At 44.6% G+C, this 24,822-nt stretch overlaps 1 protein-coding gene across 3 annotated transcripts in view; it reads left to right on the forward strand.

Moving 5' to 3' along the window:
- PTPN18 (protein tyrosine phosphatase non-receptor type 18) overlaps positions 1 to 24,822 on the forward strand; it is a 220,565-nt gene that overhangs the window by 37,682 nt on the left and 158,061 nt on the right. For 2 of the 3 annotated variants that reach the window (XM_068248793.1, XM_068248794.1), the window contains exon 2: positions 22,639 to 22,778. In XM_068248793.1, the coding sequence (XP_068104894.1) occupies positions 22,683 to 22,778 (96 nt within the window). In that variant the 5' untranslated portion in view covers positions 22,639 to 22,682. Of the gene's footprint in view, positions 1 to 22,590; positions 22,779 to 24,822 lie in introns of those variants that run through there. The other variant, XM_068248792.1, reaches the window with a different exon arrangement.

Consider the following 24,822-nt stretch of genomic DNA (forward strand, 5'->3'; position numbering starts at 1 on the left):
CCTAAATAATCTCAGGTTAATGGCTCGACTAGAGCTAGGCTCCAGTTAAAATCTTTACATCTATATTAGCACCTAACGTTATAAGTGCTACCCTTTATGTCCGACTGATAATTAGTTCTACAGCTGATTCCCGACATCTCTTTCCTGTTCTTTCTAATATGTGCCTGAGGCCCGTTATACCCTGTTGAATTTCATAGTTAATTCTATATAAATGTTGCCTAAGGGAGTTTTGTTACATAGGCTAACTTGACTGTTTGCTTTAAACGTTTAACTGAGAGCTACGGTACTATTTTAGTATTTCTTGTGAGGTGGCGGAGCACACCTGCTATGTGTTCCCTCGTTCCCCGGATCAGAGATCCACCCGGGAGTGCTGAACCTAGCACTCCGGAGGATTCACGGTTTGTTTCTGATCACTGGAGGAGAATAAGGAGTTTCGGTATGTCAATACCGAGCCTTTATGTTTATGTTTTCTGTATGTTTGTCTATCCATCCATGTTCCTCTATTTAATAGTCCTGAGGTGTATTTTGTCTGAATTTGGTGAGGATTGTACTCATGTTCTGGGGAATGACCATGATAGAATATTCATGATCTATAAACTAACAAGGTCACTCATAAACTTACACAGTAAAAGATGGAGAATTGTGTAGTTGCCACTTTCAATGTCAAGGGCTTTAATGTCCCCCAAAAAAGGTCCCAGGTTTTGTACCATTTTCATAAGCAGAAAGCCTCAATTATTGCACTTCAGGAAACCCACTTTAAAACTGATGCCATACCTAATATTAAGTCAAGGTGGTTTGACAGATGGTATCATAGCTCCAATCCGGATGGTAAATCTAAAGGGGTCTCATTGGGTTTACATAAATCCCTTAAAGCTTCTCTAATCGACGCTCTATCAGATCCCCAGGGTAGATATATATTCATAAACCTTCAAATCGCTGAGGTTAAATACACAATAGCTAATATATACCTTCCCAACCAAAACCAAACACAAAAGCTATCGGTATACATTAATAAACTACTTCCTTTCGCAAAAGGCCATATAATTGTATGTGGAGACTTTAATTTTTGTATGAACCCCCAATGGGACTCCTCCTCTAGAAAATCCTCTATCCCACATAAAGCTTTGTCGCAGATTCGCCACAAACTTACCTCACATTCCTTAGTAGATGCATGGAGAACACTCCACCCTAATGAACGTAACTACACCTTTTATTCCCAGGTCCACGGGTCTCATAGCCGTATAGATTATATTCTGGTCCCCCATTTTCTGCTAGATAAGATATCCCATACTTCGATCGGAAACAGAATATGGTCAGACCATGCTCCTGTATACTGCTCTTTTTCTACAGGGGGGGTGAGTATCTCCCATTATACGTGGAGACTTAATGACAATCTACTTAAAGATCCCACATGCCAGGCAGACATCAAGCGAACTATTGAGCTATTTATACAAGATCACAAAGGGGATGATTCTGCCCCAAGCATTAAATGGGAGGCCCTCAAGTGCACTCTTCGTGGAGTTTTAATCTCTCATGGAGTCAGGATTAAGAAAGAAAGAGGCATTCAGATTAAGGAATTGTTCCTTAAAATAGCTAAACTAGAGGAAGATCTCAAGAATAACCCATCCCCACTGACCGAATTGGAGCTATCTAACACTAGACATAACCTCCTTTCTAGGCTTGATGAGAAATCATTATCTGATAGAATGAGATTCAGGGGTATGTTCTATGAGCATGGGGGTAAATGTGGTCGCCTTTTAGCCCGGTATCTACATCCAAGGAATAACTCCTCCACTATATTCTCTATAAACAAAGCAAATAGCAGGAAGGTTTACAAAACGTCTGAAATTGCTGACACATTTAAACAATACTATGAATCGTTATATAACTTGCGAAATGAAGCTGAAACGACGAGTCCACAAGACTTTACGTCTCGTCTAGACTCCTACCTAGAGAAAACAAAACTGCCCTCTATTCCCATAGAACTTCAGGAGGAGCTAGAGGCGGACTTCTCTGAACAGGAGCTTCTGGAGTGTATCAAGGCTACTAAATCGGGCAAGAGTCCGGGCCCGGATGGCTACACAGGTTCCTTCTACAAAAAATTTAGCACTCTGCTCTCCCCTTTGATGTTATCAGCATTTAACTACATTTCCAAAGAGAAGGCCTTCCCTCCCCAGGCCCTTACTACACACATCACGGTAATCCCTAAACCAGACAAAGATATATCTTTATGTCCTAACTATCGCCCTATTTCCTTAATTAATTTAGATCTAAAGTTTTATTCCAAAATGTTGGCCGAAAGGCTAAAGCCCTTACTCCCTGACATCATTCATAATGACCAGTCAGGATTTGTTATTAAAAGAGAGGCCAGAGACAACACTCTCAAAACAATATCCATAATCCATAGGGCACAACATTTGGGAGTGCCGCTGTGCATTGTTTCAGTTGACGCGGAGAAGGCATTCGACAGGGTCCATTGGCGATTCTTGGAGGGGGCATTATCTAAGCTAGGCCTGGGACCAAGATTCATTGACAGAGTGATGGCACTATACAGTTACCCCTCTGCGAGGGTCAAGATTAATGGGGCCCTGTCGGATGCCTTCCAGGTGCGGAATGGGACCAGACAGGGATGCCCCCTCTCCCCACTCTTATATGTAATTTGCATGGAGCACTTAGCAGTGGCACTCCGTCAAAACCCATCCATTCAAGGCATCTCTAATGGAAACGCTCAAGTTAAATTAGCATTATTTGCTGACGATTTACTGCTCTATGTTTCGAATCCTAACATAGCCTTTCCACACATACTACAAGAAATGTCAGAGTATGGTTCTTTAAGTAATTTTAAAATTAATATTTCCAAAACGGAGGTTTTGAACATTACCCTGCCTGGGGAAATGGTGCAAAACCTATCAGCCTCCTTCCCATTTAAATGGCAAAATGATAAGATCAAATACCTGGGAGTCTATATCTCTAAAAATCTTAACGACCTATTTCAACTTAACTTCCCTCCCCTGACCTCGAAAATATGTAGTGACCTGGAAAGGTGGAGAACGTTGAATCTGTCATGGTCAAGTAGGATCTGTGTGCTCAAAATGGATGTTCTTCCCAAACTCCTCTATGTAATGCAAGCTCTTCCAATATGGCTACCAGCCTCCTTTCTTAAAAAGCTCCAGAGCAAATTTTTAAACTTTGTTTGGGATAAAAAGCCCCACCGCATAAATGCAAAACTACTTAGCCGGCCCAAGGAAGGAGGGGGAATGGGATTACCAGATATTCGAGCCTATTATCATGCGACCTTACTAACCCAAATATTAGACTGGTTCCAGAGCAGACGTTCCAAACAATGGGTCATGCTGGATGTAGCTTTCTCGGTTTGTGATCCAAGGGCCTTACTCTGGGTTACACCAACGTCTAGACCCAAAAGAAATCTGATGGCTTTTGCCCCTCAGACTATTCTTAGAGGTTGGGATCTGATCAGGGGGAAATACAATCTATCTACGATACCAAGCCCACTTATGTCTTTGCTTGACAACCCCTACCTAGCCATGGGTCTCCACTCTAGCTCTATCCTGGGCTGGAAAAGGGAATACTGGCCTCAGATCCGTCACATCTTAGGAAACAACACAATCTTAGATTGGAAGGACCTGGGTAATCCTGACAATAAACCCAATATTAACTGGTTCACTTGGAGACAGATAAGGGAATTCTATGGTTCCATATGCCCTAAAACGAATATTCATAGAAGCCTTACCTCATTCGAATTGTTATGTTCCTCCTCTGTGGATACCGAACATAAGATCTCACTCCTATATTCAGAAATAATATGCTCATCCAGCACTGGCCATCTATTACGCATAACCGACAAGTGGGACTTAGATTTAGGAGTAACTCTTAGAGCTGAACAATGGGAGAAGATATTCCATCTGACACACAAATCGTCTATTTCTTCATCTTTCCAGGAAAGGAACTATAAGATCCTAACCAGATGGTACAGATGCCCTTCTCTCACTGCCAAGTTTAGAGAGGGCGAAAGTGATTTATGCTGGCGGTGTCAGAATCATGTGGGTTCATATATTCATGTTTGGTGGGACTGCACCTTAATACGACCATTCTGGGAACTAATTTTTGACATCAACAATTCTCTGTATTTGGAAAGCCTACCATTTCAACCAGCTGTAGCTCTACTAAATATGCTCCCAGGTAAAATCTCCCAAGCAAAAAAAAATTTAACAAGTACTTTAATGATTGTAGCCAAACTATTAATTGCTAGGAACTGGAGAAGTTCCAATATCCCAAGCACAAGTCAGATATTCTCTGAAATGAATGCGATATGTAGACTTGATGAGCTGTTCCATGGCGCACATGACCGCAATGAGGCTTTCACCAGGAAATGGGCAGTCTGGTACGAATACAGAGAATCAGAGGAAGCTAAATCCCTCCTACTCGGCAATTCCCCCTCAGGACCCAGTCCTTGACTATTGATTCCTTCTTAGATTTGATTCAACTTAATAATGTTATTTGACTTTGTTTCCAATCTTAGATTATAGCACTTCAATGGCATACCCCCAGATATTTGTTTATGTAATTGACGGTTTTGTAAAGTACTCCACACCATGACAATACATTATGGGCAATCATGACAGCAGAATGTAAGAAGAACATGGACCACTTTGTTTGTCTTTCCTTCGTCTTCTTTGGTCTTCCTGTGAGGACCCTTTTCTTTCTTCTATCTCTCACTCTTTCTTCTTTCTTGTCTTTTCCCCTCTTATTCTGAAGAAATGCTGGTCTTAAATTTTAAGAAATGTTTATATCATATATATCCACTTATAGCTATCCATGGGTCTACATTACAAAGTTCATAATCATAACCATAAAGTGTTCTAGACAGGTACACCCTGGAGACATATCTGCCTGTTACGTTCTTCAGATTGTTTGTCTGTATTGTACATGTTATCTGTTTGAAAATCCTTTCAATAAAAAGTTTTAACACAAAAAAAAAAATATACGGGGGGGCTGGCCAGGGTTCCCTTCTGTGATTGGGTGCTAGGGCTTAGGCTAGGAGTCCTCTGATTTGCTCAATGAGGTCAGGAGGGGCTGGCCAGGGTTCCTTTCTGTGATTAATTGCTAGGGCTTAGGCTGGGAGCTCTCTGATTGGCTCAGTGACGTCATGGACGTCATCTCCTTAGTTACAGTATCCGGATTCGGAAATCCGACCGGATATCCGAATTCCTATCCGGATTCCGCATTCCGGATTTGTCCAGATATCCGGAATCCGAATCCGAGGTCGGATAGCTAAAAAAGTTTGAATTATCCGAGTAGTTCGGATATCCGAATATTGGATGAGCACCACTGTTACTAGGGACCTAATTGAAAGATAACCCGATGCCGATATATGAAATCTTAATAAGACACAGAGGCATGTCCTGTATACAATGACAAGCCTTGGTCGTTCTGGAGCGGCCCCAGTCCCCTCTGTGCTCTGCTGTCCGTGCTCCGCCCCCCACCCCCTGAAAAATACTGCCAGGCTAGCGACAAGCAAATTGTTGCTAGCCTGCTTTTTACCTGCTCTTGTCATTCAGCTTGTCCTGCATAGGGAGGAGGGGAGGCAGCAGAGACGTGCTTCTGTGTCTTATTAAAGAGAACCCGAGGTGGGGATCTTAGAACGAAATCTATACACAGAGGCTGGGTCTGGCTATAGTGCCCAGCCTCTGTTGCTATTTGAATCCCCCCTGCCCTCCGCTCTCCCCCATAAATTACAGCCGCATTGGTGACACGCAGCGTGTCGCAGCGAGCTGTATTTACCTCCCTAGTGTCACTCAAGCAGCTCCCCCGCCTCCTGAAAAGCGCCGGTCCCCGCCCACATCCCTTCCCTCGCCGCTGATTGGAGGGAAGGGACGTGGGCGGAGACCGGCGCTCTGCAGGAGGTGGGGGTAGCGGCGTGAGTGACATTAGCTGGATAAACATTGCCCGACAGCGCGGCTGTAATTTATGGGCTAGAACGGAGTGCAGGGGGACTTAGGGGGGATTCAAATAGCAACAGAGGCTGGGCACTATAGCCAGACCCAGCCTCTGTGTATAGATTTCGTTCTAAGATCCCCACCTCGGGTTCTCTTTAAGATTTCATACTTCGGCCTTGGGTCCTCTTTAAATGTTATAATAACCAAGAAAAATGGGCGAATAAAATGTGTGGGTTTGATCCACACGAGCATGTTTTATTTTAAAACTATAATGGCCAAAAACTGACAAGTAATTATTTTTTTCTTATTATTCCCATTAAAATGCATTTAGAATAATATAATTCTTAGCAAAATGTACTATACAAGAAAGCCTAATTGATAGAGAAAAAAACAAGATATAGATAATTTTGATAAGTAGTGATAAAGTTGTTGACGAATGAAAGAGAGTAGCGCTAAAATGTGAAAATTGCTCTGCTCCATAAGGAGGAAAAAAAACTTAAGTTGCTAACTAGTTATTGATAATAGTAAGGCCCAGTTCACACTGCCTTGAAGTGGCAAACGGATCCGTGAAAACGGGTCTGATCACCAGTCAATCTGATCCGTTTTCACTCTGTTGCCACTCTGTTTCCGGTCTGCTGCAGTTCCCCACGTCCCCCCCCCCCCCCCCCCCAGACCCCCAAAGTTAATTTTTCTATTTAGAGCTTAATTAATACTTCACTAGTGCGAAGAAACATTCCATTTTCTCATTGCCCCAATGCAGCGCTTCAGCTTCAGTTTCCATTCTGTTAGGCTCAGCGGTCCGGAAAAATTGGTACAACAGAAAACTTGTGGTCTGTTCAGCTGATCGTGCGAAACCGATCCGTTTGAACGGACAAATGTGAACAGGTTAACATTGGATCCATTCGCATCTGTTCTGATCCATTCCCTTCCGATCCGGGAACAGAACTTTTTTTTAACTCTATTGTGAGGTCATCTGCATAAACCAGGAACTTCACTTTCATATCATGTTGGGTGAGTCCTATTGCTGATGAGGTGTTTAGAGCAGACCCTGAGTGTGTTCTTTCATGCTTTTTCCCAGAATGAGTCCTTGATGACATCATGTGTTTACCTCCTATTCCACCTTCTAGAAGTCTCAGAATGCCATGCAAAGTCATAAGCCTTTTTAAAGTCCACAAAACAGGCAAATATTTTCCTGTTGCTTGGCCTGTGGACAGGGTGCTTGATAAGAGTATGCAGAGCGTAGATGTGGTCGGTGAGGCCAGGGCCAGTTCTAGACTTTTTGCTGCCTGAGGCAAACTTGTAAGGATGCGCCCCCTCCTCAGTCAGGACAGCAGTGACACCTCCTCCCTTCTGCTGTGCAAGTCAAATGAAACACTGTTGCTCTCCTGCCTCCCCCCTCTTCACTCACTACCAGACTCCTCACACAGCACAACAAGCTGCTTTTCTCCCAATAATGACCTCATCACCTTGCTCTTTCACTTCTCCTACTACTCTGACTGCATGCTGTTACAAATATGCTGCCCCTGTATTCTCTGCGCCTGATGCAAATGTTTCACCTTGCTTCATGAGAGAACCGGCCCTGGGTGGTGCCATGGTTTGATACTAATTCTGCTTGGTTTTTAACTGACAACATTATGCCACGTGAGAAAGGTGAGGATTCTCTTATTCAGAATGCTGTTGAACAGTTTTCTCGCTATGCTGTTCTCGCGAATGCCTTACTAGTTGGCTTGAGTCATAGTGATCTCTGCTCTTGTGAGTGAAAGTTTAGACTCAGTACCTTATGATTCTATTTATTGGTTAACTTTGAAAAATACTAAAGGTGGCCACTCACGATCCAATGTCTATCGAAAAATCGTTCAAACGATCAGAAATTCTGATCGGATTGGTTGTAAATAATCTCTGATGTGCACAATCGACTACGAGCGATTATTAAAAAAAAGTCGTCAGATTATTTTTTCGTAGAACCCAAATTTGCATTTTCTTGGTGCTTGTGATAGATAAGGGAGCAAATATTGGTTCATTGAAGGTGTAACGAACGATTTTACTTCTGATCAGAATTATCTGATCACTAGAAAGATTTTTCGCTCGAAATTGGATTATTAGTGACCACCTTTACAGTAAGCTTTGACCCAATATGTACTTGTAGGTCTTTTTCATACTCTTTCTTGCCAAGTAGAGCTTGATGCAATTTAGCCGTTACTACCACCAGGGGAGCACCGCCTTTTAACCCATTAGTGCCACTCGCTTTACCGTGGTAACGCACTTGTTGCCAAGGGTGTGTGTTGTGTGTTGCTATGGTAACGCAATCACTGCGCACAGCAACTTTACTTTAGTTTGCTGCATCAGGACTGTAGACTAAAAAGTTAGAAAGCGCAGCTGATATGTATATGAAAATCAGAAGGCGCTACAGAGATATTTTGCTAATATTAATAGGTGTCATTAAGACATCGAAAAGGTAATTGCATTTGTGTGAGGTATTCATGATAAATAGATAAGTTTCCTTACCTAATGCTGGGAATACACCATAAGATATTTTGGCAGATAGAAGGTTCGATAGATAATTTCCGACAGGTCCGATCTCATTTTCAATCGTTTTTCTGATCAATTTCTCTTCTGCTGGTAATACACTATGAGATTTTTCAGCAGATTTACTGTCCGATTGATTTGCCGATCGTTTTTCTTATCAATTTCCATTCACTTCTAAGAGAAGTTGATCAGAAAAACAATCGAAAATAAGATCGAAATTGTTGGAAATTATCCATTGAACCATCTATCTGCCAAAATATCTTATGGTGTATTCCCAGCATTAGAAGTGAATGGAAATTGATAAGAAAATTGATCGGACAGTAAATCTGCTGAAAAATCTCAGTGTATTCCAAGCATTATATCTTCAATCCACAACCATCAAGAATGTAAAGGCCTGTATCCACCACGCGATTTTTCTGACGCTTTTTTGAGCAACAAGCGATCGTTTCTGCAATCTCATGACACGGGTACAGGTGCACAATCGCGCTAACGACGTTTAGCGATGCGCCATAATGACTGTCATGGCAGATTAGATCTTTAAGATCCCTAACGGCTCCGCACAAAATAACGTGATTGCTTGAAGTCTCGTTCGCACCCCTGATGTAACGTCGCGTGATGTCACGCTTGCCCACTGGCAGGAAGATGGATCAAGGAGCGCTCGTCATGGAGGGACATCGCTGAATCCATCTTCCTACATTGCTACGGTGAGTATGTAGCTTAAGCTCAGGAAGTAGGGGGGAGGTGAAAACTGGACCAGCCAGAACACTTGCAGTGCTGTTTGGCAGGGGTTTGTGCGTTCATGGAGCGCAAAGTCTAGGGTGCCACGTGCCAGGACATCTGTGCCTATAGGCTCCTGTGATGTAAATTGGGGTCTGTTTCCTCTCACACAATTAGATGCATCTTCTGATATACCGTACCATATTTCAAGGCACCTCAGATAACCAACTGAGCAGGAGGCCGGACATGCAGAAGGAGGCCGGACATGCAGAACATGCAGAAGGTTCCCAGGAAGTACAGTCAGGAATTGTGAAGAGAGCCAGTAGTGTCCATAGAATGTATTTTTGTTTACTGTTTATAAGTAATATCGTAGCATCTTATTCCAATTACCATACACGTCAACACAGGTTCATCAGTAATTACAGCTGATATAACTGTCTAGCTGCTATAATTACTGGTTATCCTGTGTTGACGTGTTTGCTGATTCAAGGAAGGTGTTGTGGGCAAGCACAGTGGCATCGTGCTCAGCACTCTCGTGTTGCAGATTCACTGGGATTTGTATGTTCTCTCCATGTTTACGTGGGTTTTCTCTGACCACTCCGGTTACGTAGTACTAGTACAGTAAAGTCCCCGGTATCCGGCACAGGCAGGGATTGCCTGATGCTAGATACATGTGCTTGCCGGTTGCTTGAACCGGCGGTAGCAGAGCTGGATTTACCATAAGGCACTGTAGGCACATGCCTACAGGCACCTGGTGATGGAAAGGCAGCTCACTCTCCTACCCTAGTGCCTCCCTCCCTCCTTCCCTATGCAAAGTCCCGAGCTGAGAGTTTACTCATCCAACTCTTGACATTCCACTGATGAGATCTCCCTTCAGTCAGGGCACCACTAGCTACTTAATACTGAGGGTACCTCTGGCTACCTAATACTCAGAAACACCTGTAGCTACCTATGATGGGCAAGAGAAGTAAGGGAGAAGTGACAGCTGGGCCAGCCAGCACACTTGCGGTGCAGTTCGGCAGGTTGTTGGAGGGGGAGTCTAGGGTAGGACATCTGTGCATATAGGCATCTGTGATTTAAATCCAGGCTTGGGCGGTAGAAAAGAACTAACCTCCTCCCGGAGCAGCAGAAACTACAGTGGTGTGAAAAATTATTTGCCCCCTTCCTGATTTCTTATTCTTTTGCATGTTTGTCACACTTAAATGTTTCTGCTCATCAAAAACCGTTAACTATTAGTCAAAGATAACATAATTGAACACAAAATGCAGTTTTAAATGATGATTTGTATCATTTAGTAAGAAAAAAAAAACTCAAAACCTAAATGGCCCTGTGTGAAAAAGAAATTGCCCTCTGAACCTAATAACTGGTTGGGCCACCCTTAGCAGCAATAACTGCAATCAAGCGTTTGCGATAACTTGCAACAAGTCTTTGACAGCGCTCTGGAGGAATTTTGGCCCACTCATCTTTGCAGAATTGTTGTAATTCAGCTTTATTTGAGGGTTTTCTAGCATGAACCGCCTTTTTAAGGTCATGCCACAACATCGCAATAGGATTCAGGTCAGGGCTTTGAATAGGCCACTCCAAAGTCTTCATTGTGTTTTTCTTCACCCATTTAGAGGTGGATTTGCTGGTGTGTTTTGGGTCATTGTCCTGCTGCAGCACCCAAGATCGCTTCAGCTTGAGTTGACGAACAGATGGCCAGACATTCTCCTTCAGGATTTTTTGGTAGACAGTAGAATTCATGGTTCCCTCTATCACAGCAAGCCTTCCAGGTCTTGAAGCAGCAAAACAACCCCAGACCATCACACTACCACCACCATATTTTACTGTTGGTATGATGTTCTTTTGCTGAAATGCTGTGTTACTTCTACGCCAGATTTAACGGGACACGCACCTTCCAAAAAGTTCAACTTTTGTCTCTTCGGTCCACAAGGTATTTTCCAAAAAGTCTTGGCAATCATTGAGATGTTTTTTAGCAAAATTGAGACGAGCCTTAACCACTTCACAACTGAGGGATTTTACCCCTTCAGCATCCAAGCAATTTTCACCTTTCAGCTCCTTCCATTCATTTGCCAATAACTTTATCTCTACTTATCAGAATGAAATGTGTTAAATGTGGTTTTTTTTATCACTAATTAGGCTTACTTTGGGTGGTACATTATGCCAAGAATTATTTTATTATAAATGTTTTTTAATGGAAAAATAAGAAAAAAATTGGAAAAAAAATCCTTATTTTTCAGTTTTTGGCCATTATAATTTGTAAATAATGCATGCTACCGTAATTAAAATCCACGTAATTTATGTGCCCATTTGTACTGGTTATTACACCATTTAAATGATGTCCCTATCACAATGTCTGGCGCCAATATTTTATTAGGAAATAAAGATGCATTTTTTTCAGTTTTGCATCCATCATTAATAAAAAGCCCATAATTTATAAAGTAACAGTATTATACCGTCTTGACATACATATTAAAAAAAGTTCAGTCCCTAAGAAAACTATTTATGCATTTTTTATAATTGGAAATTTATTTCATTGTATTTTTTTACAAAAAAGATAAATGTTGGTAACTATTGCGGAGTGTGGGAGGTAAGGGGTTAATTTAAAATGCAAAAACAGGTCTTGCATTTAAAAAAAATACTTTTAGATGTAGTTTTACTATTTGGCCACAAGATGGCCTCAGTCTGTTTTTTTTATATGTCCTGTAAGCAAAATATTTATGCTTACAGGAAGTGTACTGAAGATAGGAAACTTTTATTTATTAGAATGATCATGCAGCTTCTCATAAAAGGCGCCGACAATTGGTACGGGGACTTAGATCAATGATTAGGAATTGCTTTCCTATTCATTGATCTCCTGGCAGGCAGATGGCAACGTGAACGAGCGCACAAATAAGCGGGAGCGCGTACAGCAGTGGTAGCAGCGGGAGTATGTATATTTACTCCCCTGGGCGGTTAGATGAAGTCTGCAGGGGAGTAGATATACTGTACTGAAGCTGTGAAGTGGTTAATGTTCTTTTTGCTTAAAAGTGGTTTGCGCCTTGGATATCTGCCATGCAGGCCGTTTTTGCCCAGTCTCTTTCTTATGGTGGAGTTGTGAACACTGACCTTAATTGAGGCAAGTAAGGCCTGCAGTTCTTTAGATGTTGTCCTTGGGTGTTTTGTGGCCTCTCGGATGAGTTTTCTCTGCGCTCTTGGGGTAATATTGGTCGGCCGGCCACTCCTGGGAAGGTTCATCACTGTTCAATGTTTTTGCCATTTGTGGATAATGGCTCTCACTGTGGTTCGCTGGAGTCCCAAAGCTTTAGAAATGGCTTTATAACCTTTACCAGACTGATAGATCTCAATTACAGTACTTTTGTTCTCATTTGTTCCTGAATTTCTTTGGATCTTGGCATGAAGTCTAGCTTTTGAGGGGCTTTTGGTCTACTTCTCTGTGTCAGATAGCTCCTATTTAAGTGATTTCTTGATTGAAACAGGTGTGGCAGTAATCAGGCCTGGGGGTGACTACAGAAATTGAACTCAGGTGTGATAAACCACCGTTACGTTATTTTTTAACAAGGGTGGCAATCACTTTTTCACACAGGGCCATGTAGATTTTGAGTTTTTTTTCTTACTGAATAATAAAAACCATCATTTAAAACTGCATTTTGTGTTCAATTATGTTATCTTTGACTAATAGTTAACGGTTTTTGATGAGCAAAAACATTTAAGTGTGACAAACATGCAAAAGAACAAGAAATCAGGAAGGGGTGCAAATAGTTTTTCACACCACTGTATTTACCGATCGTCCGGGCGCCATTTGCTACACTTCCTACCTCTCCCAGCGGCTTCCATGTATGGCTCCCGACATGTCACCTGACCTGCATCGGAGCATTTTATTGTATCGTGTGTGGCCAATTTAAAGGTGGGCCAGAGCAGTGCATGTAGTGTCATCCACCAGGACAAAGATGCCAAGAAGACCATATGGCGAGCTGGGTATTAAAGGATCATCATTGTGACGAGTTGTAAATACAGATGTGTAGACATACATTATTATTTATATAGCGCCGACATCTTTAGCAGCGATGTACAGAGTATATTGTCAGAGGGGCTCACAATCTTATCCCTACCATAGTCCTATGTCTATATATGTCTTGTGTAGTGCATGTATCGTGTCCCTCAGAGGGGCTCACAATCTTATCCCCACCATAGTCCTATGTCTATATATGTCTTGTGTAGTGCATGTATCGTGTCCCTCAGAGGGGCTCACAATCTTATCCCCACCATAGTCCTATGTCTATATATGTCTTGTGTAGTGCATGTATCGTGTCCCTCAGAGGGGCTCACAATCTTATCCCCACCATAGTCCTATGTCTATATATGTCTTGTGTAGTGCATGTATCGTGTCCCTCAGAGGGGCTCACAATCTTATCCCCACCATAGTCCTATGTCTATATATGTCTTGTGTAGTGCATGTATCGTGTCCCTCAGAGGGGCTCACAATCTTATCCCTACCATAGTCCTATGTCTATATATGTCTTGTGTAGTGCATGTATCGTGTCCCTCAGAGGGGCTCACAATCTTATCCCCACCATAGTCCTATGTCTATATATGTCTTGTGTAGTGCATGTATCGTGTCCCTCAGAGGGGCTCACAATCTTATCCCCACCATAGTCATATGTCTATATATGTCTTGTGTAGTGCATGTATCGTGTCCCTCAGAGGGGCTCACAATCTTATCCCTACCATAGTCCTATGTCTATATATGTCTTGTGTAGTGCATGTATCATGTCCCTCAGAGGGGCTCACAATCTTATCCCCACCATAGTCCTATGTCTATATATGTCTTGTGTAGTGCATGTATCGTGTCCCTCAGAGGGGCTCACAATCTTATCCCCACCATAGTCCTATGTCTATATATGTCTTGTGTAGTGCATGTATCGTGTCCCTCAGAGGGGCTCACAATCTTATCCCTACCATAGTCCTATGTCTATATATGTCTTGTGTAGTGCATGTATCGTGTCCCTCAGAGGGGCTCACAATCTTATCCCCACCATAGTCCTATGTCTATATATGTCTTGTGTAGTGCATGTATCGTGTCCCTCAGAGGGGCTCACAATCTTATCCCCACCATAGTCCTATGTCTATATATGTCTTGTGTAGTGCATGTATCGTGTCCCTCAGAGGGGCTCACAATCTTATCCCCACCATAGTCCTATGTCTATATATGTCTTGTGTAGTGCATGTATCGTGTCCCTCAGAGGGGCTCACAATCTAATCCCCACCATAGTCCTATGTCTATATATGTCTTGTGTAGTGCATGTATCGTGTCCCTCAGAGGGGCTCACAATCTAATCCCCACCATAGTCCTATGTCTATATATGTCTTGTGTAGTGCATGTATCGTGTCCCTCAGAGGGGCTCACAATCTTATCCCCACCATAGTCCTATGTCTATATATGTCTTGTGTAGTGCATGTATCGTGTCCCTCAGAGGGGCTCACAATCTAATCCCCACCATAGTCCTATGTCTATATATGTCTTGTGTAGTGCATGTATCGTGTCCCTCAGAGGGGCTCACAATCTAATCCCCACCATAGTCCTATGTCTATATATGTCTTGTGTAGTGCATGTATCGTGTCCCTCAGAGGGGCTCACAATCTTATCCCCACCATAGTCATATGTCGATGTATGTATCGTAGTCTAGGGCCAATATAGGGGGAAGCCAATTAGCTTATCGGTATGTTTTTAGAATGTAGGAGGAAACCCAAGTTCCCGTAGAAAACCCATGCAGAGACCGGAAGAACATACAAACTCCTTGCAGATATTGCCCTGGCTGGGATTGGAACCAGGGACCGGGCGCTGCAAGGTGAGAGTGCTAACCACTACACCACTGTGCTGCTCTCCCACAGTAAAATGCACCATAATTAACTTTTTTTCCCCCTATGTTCCTGTCACTTACAATAGGTAGTAAAATTCTGACAGGTTTTGGACTAGTCCATCTGTCATTAGGGATTATCAGAGTTTTCTTTATTTTCAAAAAGGCTTCCGGAATGGCAGTCGCCAGGGACAGCTCCAGGATTTTTTTTTTATTTATTTAGTGTTATGCAGGTGCTGGATCCACTTGTGGCGTTGCTGCAGACAAATTGGCAAAAAATGGGTGTGTCCATGCACTGGAAATTGGGCGTGCTAATGATGGGTCATGGGCAGGGCCAAATGTGCATGAACTTAAAGGGGTTCTAAGTGGTGTTACAAAAAGCAAAACGGGTCACTTATCTGGTGCTTCTACCAGCCCCCTGCAGCTATTAAGTCCCACGCCGTCACTGAAGCCTCCGCAGTTCTCCACCGCCGGTGACCTGCTAATTATTCGTCTAGACAAATAGTACTGCAGCCGTGTGCGTTCTCGCTCCGGCACGTCATCAGGAGCTTACTGTGCAGGCACAGTATGACGTTTTCTTGTACTGCGCCAGCGCAGTAATCTCCCGGTGACATGCAAGGGCACGCGCGGCCGCAGTACTAATCGTCTAATAATTAGCAGGTCACCGGCGGCGAAGAACAGCGGAGGCTTCAGTGACGGCGTGGGCCTTCATAGCTGCAGGGGGCCGGTAGAAGCCCCAGATAAGTGACGCTTTTTGTAACACCCCACAGAACCCCCTTTAACAGCATTATAATTCACAGACAGTGGACATAAACAGCAAAACTTTGAATAAAGTTCCCTCTCCTAATGAAAAATAATGTCCTATTTACTATACATATAGCAGAGATTAAAATGTGAGCTCCTTTGAGGACAGCCTGTAACATGACTATGTACTTTCTAAAGTGCTGCCCTTATAGTATAGGTGCACAGATGCTTCCCCCCCTACCCCCCTTTATAGTAAAGGTGGCCCGATGCTTCCCCCTCCCCTGCCCTGTAGTATAGGTGGCCACAGATGTTTCCCCCTCCCCTTTGTAGTGCACTTGGCCAGATGCTTCCCCCCTCTGCCCTAGTAGGATAGGAGACAGATGTTTCCCCCTGACCTCCCATAGTATAGGTGGCCAGAGATGTTTCCCCCTCCCCTTTGTAGTGTAGGTGGCCAGATGCTTTCCCTCCTCCCTCTTGTCATATAGGTGGCCAGATGCTTCCCCCCTCCCCCCTTGTAGTATAGGTCGCCAGATGCTTCCCCCCTCCCCCCTTGTAGTATAGGTGGCCAGATGCTTCCCCCTCCCTCATCCCACTCGTATACGTGGCCAGAGAGGTTTCCTCCCTCCTAATTTGTAGTATAGGTGGCCAGATGCTTCCCCTCTTGTTGTATAGGTGGACAGATGCTCCCCCGTAATATAGGTGGCCCCCCTCCCCCGTGTCGTATAAGTGTCCAGATGCTTCCTTCTTTGCCCCCTTATCGTATAAGTGGCCAGATGCCTCCCCCCCCCCCCATAGTATAGATGGCCAAAGGTGTTTCCTCCTCCCTCTTTGTAGTATAGGTAGTTAGATGCTCCCCCTCCCCCTCATCATGTAGGTGGCCAGATACTCCCCCCCCCCCCTTGTTGTATAGGTCCAAATGATTCCCCTCTGCCCTTCCTTGTCATATAGATAGCCAGATGCTTCCCTCCTCCTTGTAATATAGGTGGCAAGATGCATCCCACCTTGTCATATAGGTGGCCAGATGCTTACCCCCCCCCCCCCCCCCTTTGTAGTATAGGTGGCCAGATGCTTCCCTCCTCCTCCCTTGTTGTATAGGTGGCCAGATGCTTTCCCCCACCCACCTTGTCATATAGGTGGCCAGATGCTTCCCCCTTCCCCTTGTCGTATAGGTGGCCAGATGCTTCCCCCTCCCCCTTGTCATAAAGGTGGCCAGATGCTTTCCCCCACCCACCTTGTCGTATAGGTGGCCAGATGCTTCCCCCTCCCCCTTGTAGTATAGGTGGCCAGATGCTTCCCCCTCCCCCTTGTTGTATAGGTGGCCAGATGCTTCCCCCTCCCCCCTTGTCATATAGGTGGTCAGATGCTTCCCCCCTTGTCGTATAGGTGGCCAGATGCTTCCCCCCCTCCTCCCCTTTGTTGTATAGGTGTCCAGATGCTTTCTCCCTCCCCCCTTGTAGTATAGGTGGCCAGATGCTTCCCCCCCTTTGGCGTATAGGTGGCCCGATGCTTCCCCCCCTTTGTTGTATAGGTGGCCAGATGCTTCCTCCCTCTCCCCCTTGTCGTATAGGTGGCCAGATGCTTCCCCCTCCCCCCTTGTTATATAGGTGGTCAGATGCTTCCCCCCTTGTCGTATAGGTGGCCAGATGCTTCCCCCCCTCCTCCCCTTTGTTGTATAGGTGGCCAGATGCTTCCTCCCTCCCCCCTTGTAGTATAGGTGGCCAGATGCTTCCCCCCCCCTTTGGCGTATAGGTGGCCAGATGATTCCCCCCTCTCCCCCTTGTAGTATAGGTGGCCAGATGCTTCCCCCTCCCCCTTATCGTATAGGTGGCCAGATGCTTCCCCCTCCCCCCTTGTCATATAGGTGGTCAGATGCTTCCCCCCCTTGTCGTATAGGTGGCCAGATGCTTCCCCTCCTCCTCCCCCTTGTTATATAGGTGGCCAGATGCTTCCTCCCTCCCCCCTTGTAGTATGGGTGGCCAGATGCTTCCCCCCTTTGGCGTATAGGTGGCCCGATGCTTGCCCCCCCTCTCCCGCTTGTAGTATAGGTGGCCAGGCACTATGTGGAGAAACTCTATGTGAAACTATTCTATGGTCGATTGGAATTCAGAATTTTGTTGACAATGTTGCATTTTATGAGCGTATCTAAACAGAGAATGGGAACAATCGATAATTACCTTCCATTTACTTATGTCCTGCAAATCTAATCAAATGATCACATCTGAGGAAAAATATTGTACCGTTAAAGTGGACCTGAATTCTTGCACAAGACAGAAGGAAAACATAGAGAAATGCACCCTGTGTGTATTTAGTGAGTTTAGCTTTTCTAATTCTCCCTCCTCTGTGACTAATCACAACTGTAATTTGATCTCTCAGTTGTGTCAGCTGGCTACCTCGGCAGAGAGGCTAATTTGTAAACACGGGAAGTTAACCCTATGTCTGCTTCCATGAAAGCAGGAAGTAGACACGCTGCAGATTTATTGCAGGATTTAAATCCGCTGTAACAAAGAAATGTTTTTCTTTAAAGTTTGCTAATGCTGTTGCTTATCTTTTAGAGCAGAGAGGACGTTCTGAGTTCAGCTCCGCTTTAAGGTGCCCATAGTACATCAGGTGATGTATGGCCAGATCGACCATTATACAGATCTCTCTCTCTGAATGAGTCTGAACAGACCGATTTCCAATAGATTTCTGCATGAAATCAGAAATCCAGTCTAGAGCTGCCGTCTTCACCACCTGCCTGGCCGCCTCCCCAAATGTCAATGTGCCCCCGCCCCTAAAATCTCACCTGTCTGCTGCCGTGATCCCTGGCTTCTTGTAGCCTGTATAGCCTATAACCACAAGACACTAGGCGCATGTGTCACACATGGTACAGGCTATTGCAATGACAGCAGAGGAGGCCTGTAATCACGCCAGGGACAGGTGAGATTTTAAAACACTGTGCATGGGCATGTGGGGACACTTTACGCTTGAGGGGACACTAGCCGGGCATCCCTCAGATATGTCAGTCATCGCAATATCGAATACCATTACCACCGATCGAGCGCTTGCAACGAGATTTCCCAGCATGTCTGATCAATCCTTTTTGACCAATGTCAGCCTGAAATTGATCAAAACTTTGATCGGACGGACATGCTGCGACTTTCCTATTGAATCAGAAAGTTGACCTGCTCACCTGATGTATGGCCACTTTTAAAGGGAACCCAAGGTGAGAGGGATATGGAGGCTGCCATATTTATTTCCTTTTAAACCAATACCAGTTGCCTGGCATTCCTCCTGATCCTGTGTCTCTTAATATTTTTAACCATAAACCCTGAACAAGCATGCAGCAGATCAGGTACTCTGACTCCGCTGTCTTAAGCCCAATCTACACGATACGATTCTTTGTACGATTCGATTACGATTCTATTTACGATTCGATTAAATCCGACATGTCCAATCGGGATTCGATGTAATTCGATTAGCCATTGCTTTCCAATTGCAAATCGAACTGAATCGAATCCTGATCGGACATGTCGGATTTAACCACTTGAGGACCACAGTCTTTTCGCCCCTTAAAGTGAACCTCCAGACTAAAAATCGACTCAGCAGCACTGAAAAGGCCTGGTGTTACTTTAACAGTTTCACAGCATCAGAACTTTGTTTCTCTTATAAAAGCCTCATTTATAGCTGCACAGAAGAAAACTGACCGGGCTTTTTTCCCCTGATGCTGTGCAAAGCATGATGGGATACAACCTACCACCTAAATGAATTTTACCTCCTTTTCTTGTCACTAAAAATACAGCTTTCTTTTGGTGCTATTTGATTGCTGCTGCGAGTTTTACTTTTTATTATATTCATCCAAAAAGATATGAATTTTTGTCAAAAAAATGACTTTTTTAACTTTCTGTGCTGACATTTTTCAAATAAAATAAAATTTCCTATACATTTGAGCGCGAAAGTTATTCTGCTACATGTCTTTGATAAAAAAAACCATTCAGTGTATATTTATTGGATTGGGTAAAAGTTATAGCGTTTACAAACTATGGTGCCAAAAGTGAATTTTCCCATTTTGAAGCATCTCTGCCTTTTCTAACCACCTGTCATGTTTCATGAGGTGCTAAAATTCCAGGATAGTATAAATACCCCCCAAATGACCCCATTTTGGAAAGAAGACATCCCAAAGTATTCAGTGAGAGGCATGGTGAGCTCATAGATTTTTTTTTTTTGTCACAAGTTAGCGGAAAATGACACTTTGTGACAAAAAAAAAAGTTTCCATTTCTTCTAACTTGCGACAAAAAAAAAATGAAATCTGCCACGGACTCACTATGCTCCTCTCTGAATACCTTGAAGTGTCTACTTTCCAAAATGGGGTCATTTGTGGGGTGTGTTTACTGTCCTGACATTTTGGGGGGTGCTAAATTGTAAGCACCCCTGTAAAGCCTAAAGATGCTCATTGGACTTTGGGCCCCTTAGCGCAGTTAGGCTGCAAAAAAGTGCCACACATGTGGTATTGCCGTACTCAGGAGAAGTAGTATAATGTGTTTTGGGGTGTATTTTTACACATACCCATGCTGGGTGGGAGAAATATCTCCGTAAATGACAATTTTTTATTTTTTTTTACACACAATTGTCTATTCACAGAGATATTTCTCCCAATCAGCATGGGTATGTGTAAAAATGCACCCCAAAACACATTATACTACTTCTCCTGAGTACGGCGATACCACATGTGTGGCACTTTTTTGCACCCTAACTGCGCTAAGGGGCCCAAAGTCCAATGAGTACCTTTAGGATTTCACAGGTCATTTTGCGACATTTGGTTTCAAGACTACTCCTCACGGTTTAGGGCCCCTAAAATGCCAGGGCAGTATAGGAACCCCACAAATGACCCCATTTTAGAAAGAAGACACCCCAAGGTATTTCGTTAGGTGTATGGTGAGTTCATAGAAGATTTTTTTTTGTCACAAGTTAGCGGAAATTGATTTTAATTGTGTTTTTTCACAAAGTGTCATTTTCCGCTAACTTGTGACAAAAAATAAAATCTTCTATGAACTCACCATACTCCTGACGGAATACCTTTGGGTGTCTTCTTTCTAAAATGGGGTCATTTGTGGGGTTTCTATACTGCCCTGGCATTTTAGGGGCCCTAAACCGTGAGGAGTAGTCTTGAAACCAAATGTCGCAAAATGACCTGTGAAATCCTAAAGGTACTCATTGGACTTTGGGCCCCTTAGCGCAGTTAGGGTGCAAAAAAGTGCCACACATGTAGTACCACCGTACTCAGGAGAAGTAGTATAATGTGTTTTGTGGTGTATTTTTGCACATACAGATGCTGGGTGGGAGAAATATCTCTGTAAATGACAATTGTTTGATTTTTTTTTACACACAATTGTCCATTTACAGAGAGATTTCTCCCACCCAGCATGGGTATGTATAAAAATACACCCCAAAACACATTATACTACTTCTTCTGAGTACGGCGATACCACATGTGTGACACTTTTTTTTTTAACCTAGGTGCGCTAAGGGGCCTAACGTCCTATTCACAGGTCATTTTGAGGCATTTGGATTCTAGACTACTCCTCACGGTTTAGGCCCGGTTCACATTAGCGGTGGCCGTCCGGAATCGCCGTGCCGGAGCCGCACCGCTTGCAGAACGGACGGAACGGACGCACGGCATAGCAATGAAAGCCTATGCGTCCGTTCACATGCGTCCGTTCTGCCGGACCGGAGCCGGACCGGATCCGGGCCGGATCCGGACTCCGGCCTCCGTTCCAACATGCGCTATTTTTTGATCCGGCTCCTCCGGCAGCCGTATCCGGGGCGGAGCCAGACTGCACCATCCGGCCAATACAAACCAATGGGAACCGGAGAGCGCACAACACACTGGCTGAGAAATCCGGATGTTCTACCCCACTTCCTATGCGGATTGTTGCGGCGATATTGGATGGGGACACATGGGCAAGCATTTTGGAGTGGAGCAGCACAGCTGGATCCGGATCCGGAGATGTTGGCAGCATGTCGCAGGTGGAGGTGAGTGCTAAACAGCAGAGGGCCTGATTCCACAGGTCCCCCTTCTGCTGACCTCCCAGACCCCAACATTTTTTTTGTTTTTTACGTTACTTTTGCCAAACGGATCCGGATCGCATCCTGATGAACACCTGATGCAACCTGACCGGATCCGGATCGGATCCGGATCAGAACCGTACGGTTCCGATCCGGATCCGGTCCGGATCCGGTCAGGTCATCCGGTCCGTTTGGCAAACAACCGCAAGTGTGAACGGGGCCTTAGGGCCCCTAAAATGCCAGGGCAGTATAGGAACCCTACAAGTGACCCCATTTTAGAAAGAAGACACCCCAAGGTATTCTGTTAGGAGTATGGTGAGTTCATAGAAGATTTTTTTTTCATCACAAGTTAGCGGAAAATGACACTTTGTGAAAAAAAAACAATACAAATCAATTTCCGCTAACTTGTGACAAAAAATAAAATCTTCTATGAACTCATCATACACCTAAGTATACACCAGAGGATCAACAGGGCTGCCAGGCAAGTGGCATTGTTTACAAGGAAATAAATATGGAAGCCTACATATCCCTCTCAGCTCGGGTTCCCTTTAATAAGCACCTTTACTGCTTTAGATTATCACATTTCTCTCCCTCTCTCACTCACTCACACACACATTCCCCTCCCTCTCTCTCCTCCCCTGTCAGGTCTCCCCACAATACCTGCAGCTTAGGTGTTGCTCTGGTTGTGCCGGCCTGACAGGAGAGGGGTGTGGGACAGTGACTAGAGGTGTGGCTGACTTGTGAGATTCCCTCTGTGGAAACTTCCTCATTCTGCTCCTGTTTCCCTCTGTAGGCTGGTGACCCAGGTGGACTCTGGGCTGTGGGCAGCGGGTCACCATGAGTCAAGTGGGGGAGAACCTGAGGCGCTTCCTTGACAGAGTGGAGAGTGCCAGAGGCCAGGGGGGCGAAGATCCCCTGACAAAGGAGTTTCAGGTACGTGTGTGCAATTTCCATTCCTCTTTCCTTTCTATACAGCACAATGTAACATGTGACAGTAACCTGTCCTCCATATACTGCCTGCTACTCACAGGGCCATACCACACCAGCGACTGTTATCTGATGCATGTGCTGAATGTGACACATGACAGCAACTCTAGTGTGTCATAGGGGTTGGCAGCTGTACTGGATAACATTAGTAGCACATACTTAGCTTCTTAATAACTTCAGCTTGTATAAACTGATAAGTGTTGTGTATCATGGCTGTACTCAGCATGCTCCTAGTTGCATATTTCCATACTCTGCTGTTAATCCGCTAGTCCACACACTGCCTGCTGCTGTTACTCTGCTTGTCCGCATACTCCCAGCTGCTGTTACTCTGTTAGCTCACACATTACCTGCTGCTGTTATTCTGCTACTCTTCATACTCTCAGCTGCTGTTACTCTGCATACTCCCAACTGCTAGTCCACATACACCCAGCTGCTGCTACTCTGCCAGTCCACATACACCCAGCTGCTGCTACTCTGCCAGTCCACACACTGCCTGCTGCTGTTACTCTGCTAGTCCGCATATTAACAGCTGCTGGTACTCTGGTGGTCCGCATACTCTGAGCTGTTGTTACTCTGCTACTCTGCATACTCCCAGCTGCTGTTACTCTGCTAGTCTGCATACTCCCAGCTGCTGTTACTCTGCTGTTACTCTGCTAGTCTGCATACACCCAGCTGCTGCTACTCTGCCAGTCCACACACTGCCTGCTGCTGTTACTCTGCTACTCTGCATATTAACAGCTGCTGGTACTCTGGTGGTCCGCATACTCCAAGCTGTTGTTACTCTGCTACTCTGCATACTCCCAGCTGCTGTTACTCTGCTTACTCCTAACTGCTGTTACTCTGCTAGTCCGCATATTCCCAGGTGCTGGTACTCTGCTAGTCTGTATACTCCCAGCTGATGGTTCTCTATTATTCTGCATACTCCCAACTGGTGTTACTCTGCTAGTCCACACACTGCCTGCTGTTAGTACTCTGCTATTCTGCATACTCCCATCTTCTGCTACTCTGTATACTCCCAGGTGCTGGTACTCTGCTAGTCCGCATATTCCCAACGGCTGGTACTCTGGTAGTCTGCACACTCCCAGCTGCTGGTACTCTGGTACTTTGCTAGTCTGCATATTCCCAGCTGCTGGTACTATGCTAGTCTGCATACTGTTGGTTCTCTGTTATTCTGCATACTCCCAACTGTTGTTACTCTCCTAGTCCACACACTGCCTGCTGCTAGTACTCTGTTACTCTGTATACTCCCAGCTGCTGGTACTCTGATAGTCCACATACTCCCAGCTGTTGTTACTCTGATAGTGCACACACTGCCTGCTGCTGGCACTCTGCATAGGCCCAGCTGCTGGTACTCTGATAGTCCGCATACTCCCAGCTGTTGTTACTCTGCATACTCCCAGCTTCTGGTACTCAGCTAGTCTGCATACTCCCAGCTGCAGTTACTCTGCATACTCCTAGCTGTTGTTACTCGCTAGTCCGCATACTACCAGCTGCTGTTACTCTGCTAGTCCGCATATTCTCAGGTGCTGGTACTCTACTAGTCTGCATACTCCCAACTTCTGTTACTCTGCTAGACCAGATGCTGTTACTCTTCTTGTACACACAGACACTGCCTGCTGCTGTTACTCAGCTGGTCCACACACTTCCTGCTATTGTTACTCTGCTAGTTCACATACTCCCAACGGCCCTCTGCTAGTAAGCATACTGCGTGCTGCTGTTGCTCTGCTTACTGCCTGCTATAGTTGAACACTGGTAGTATGTACAGAGGCGCAATATAAGAGTAAAATAACCTGAAAGAACCTGTTGATTTTGGCCAATAATTCACTTGGCATTGTGGAGTATTTAATAAAGTGAAGCTGTGATTGTTATATATCGGTATTACAGTATGTGCTGAACTATTTCCTGTACAACTGTTGGCTTCAATAAAGTATTTGAAAAAAATAATAATAAAGTGAATTGTTGACCACAATCAACAGGTTCTTGTCTACTG

Source organism: Hyperolius riggenbachi, chromosome 8, assembly GCF_040937935.1.
Source record: "Hyperolius riggenbachi isolate aHypRig1 chromosome 8, aHypRig1.pri, whole genome shotgun sequence".
In the NCBI taxonomy this organism is placed as follows: Eukaryota; Metazoa; Chordata; class Amphibia; order Anura; family Hyperoliidae; genus Hyperolius; species Hyperolius riggenbachi.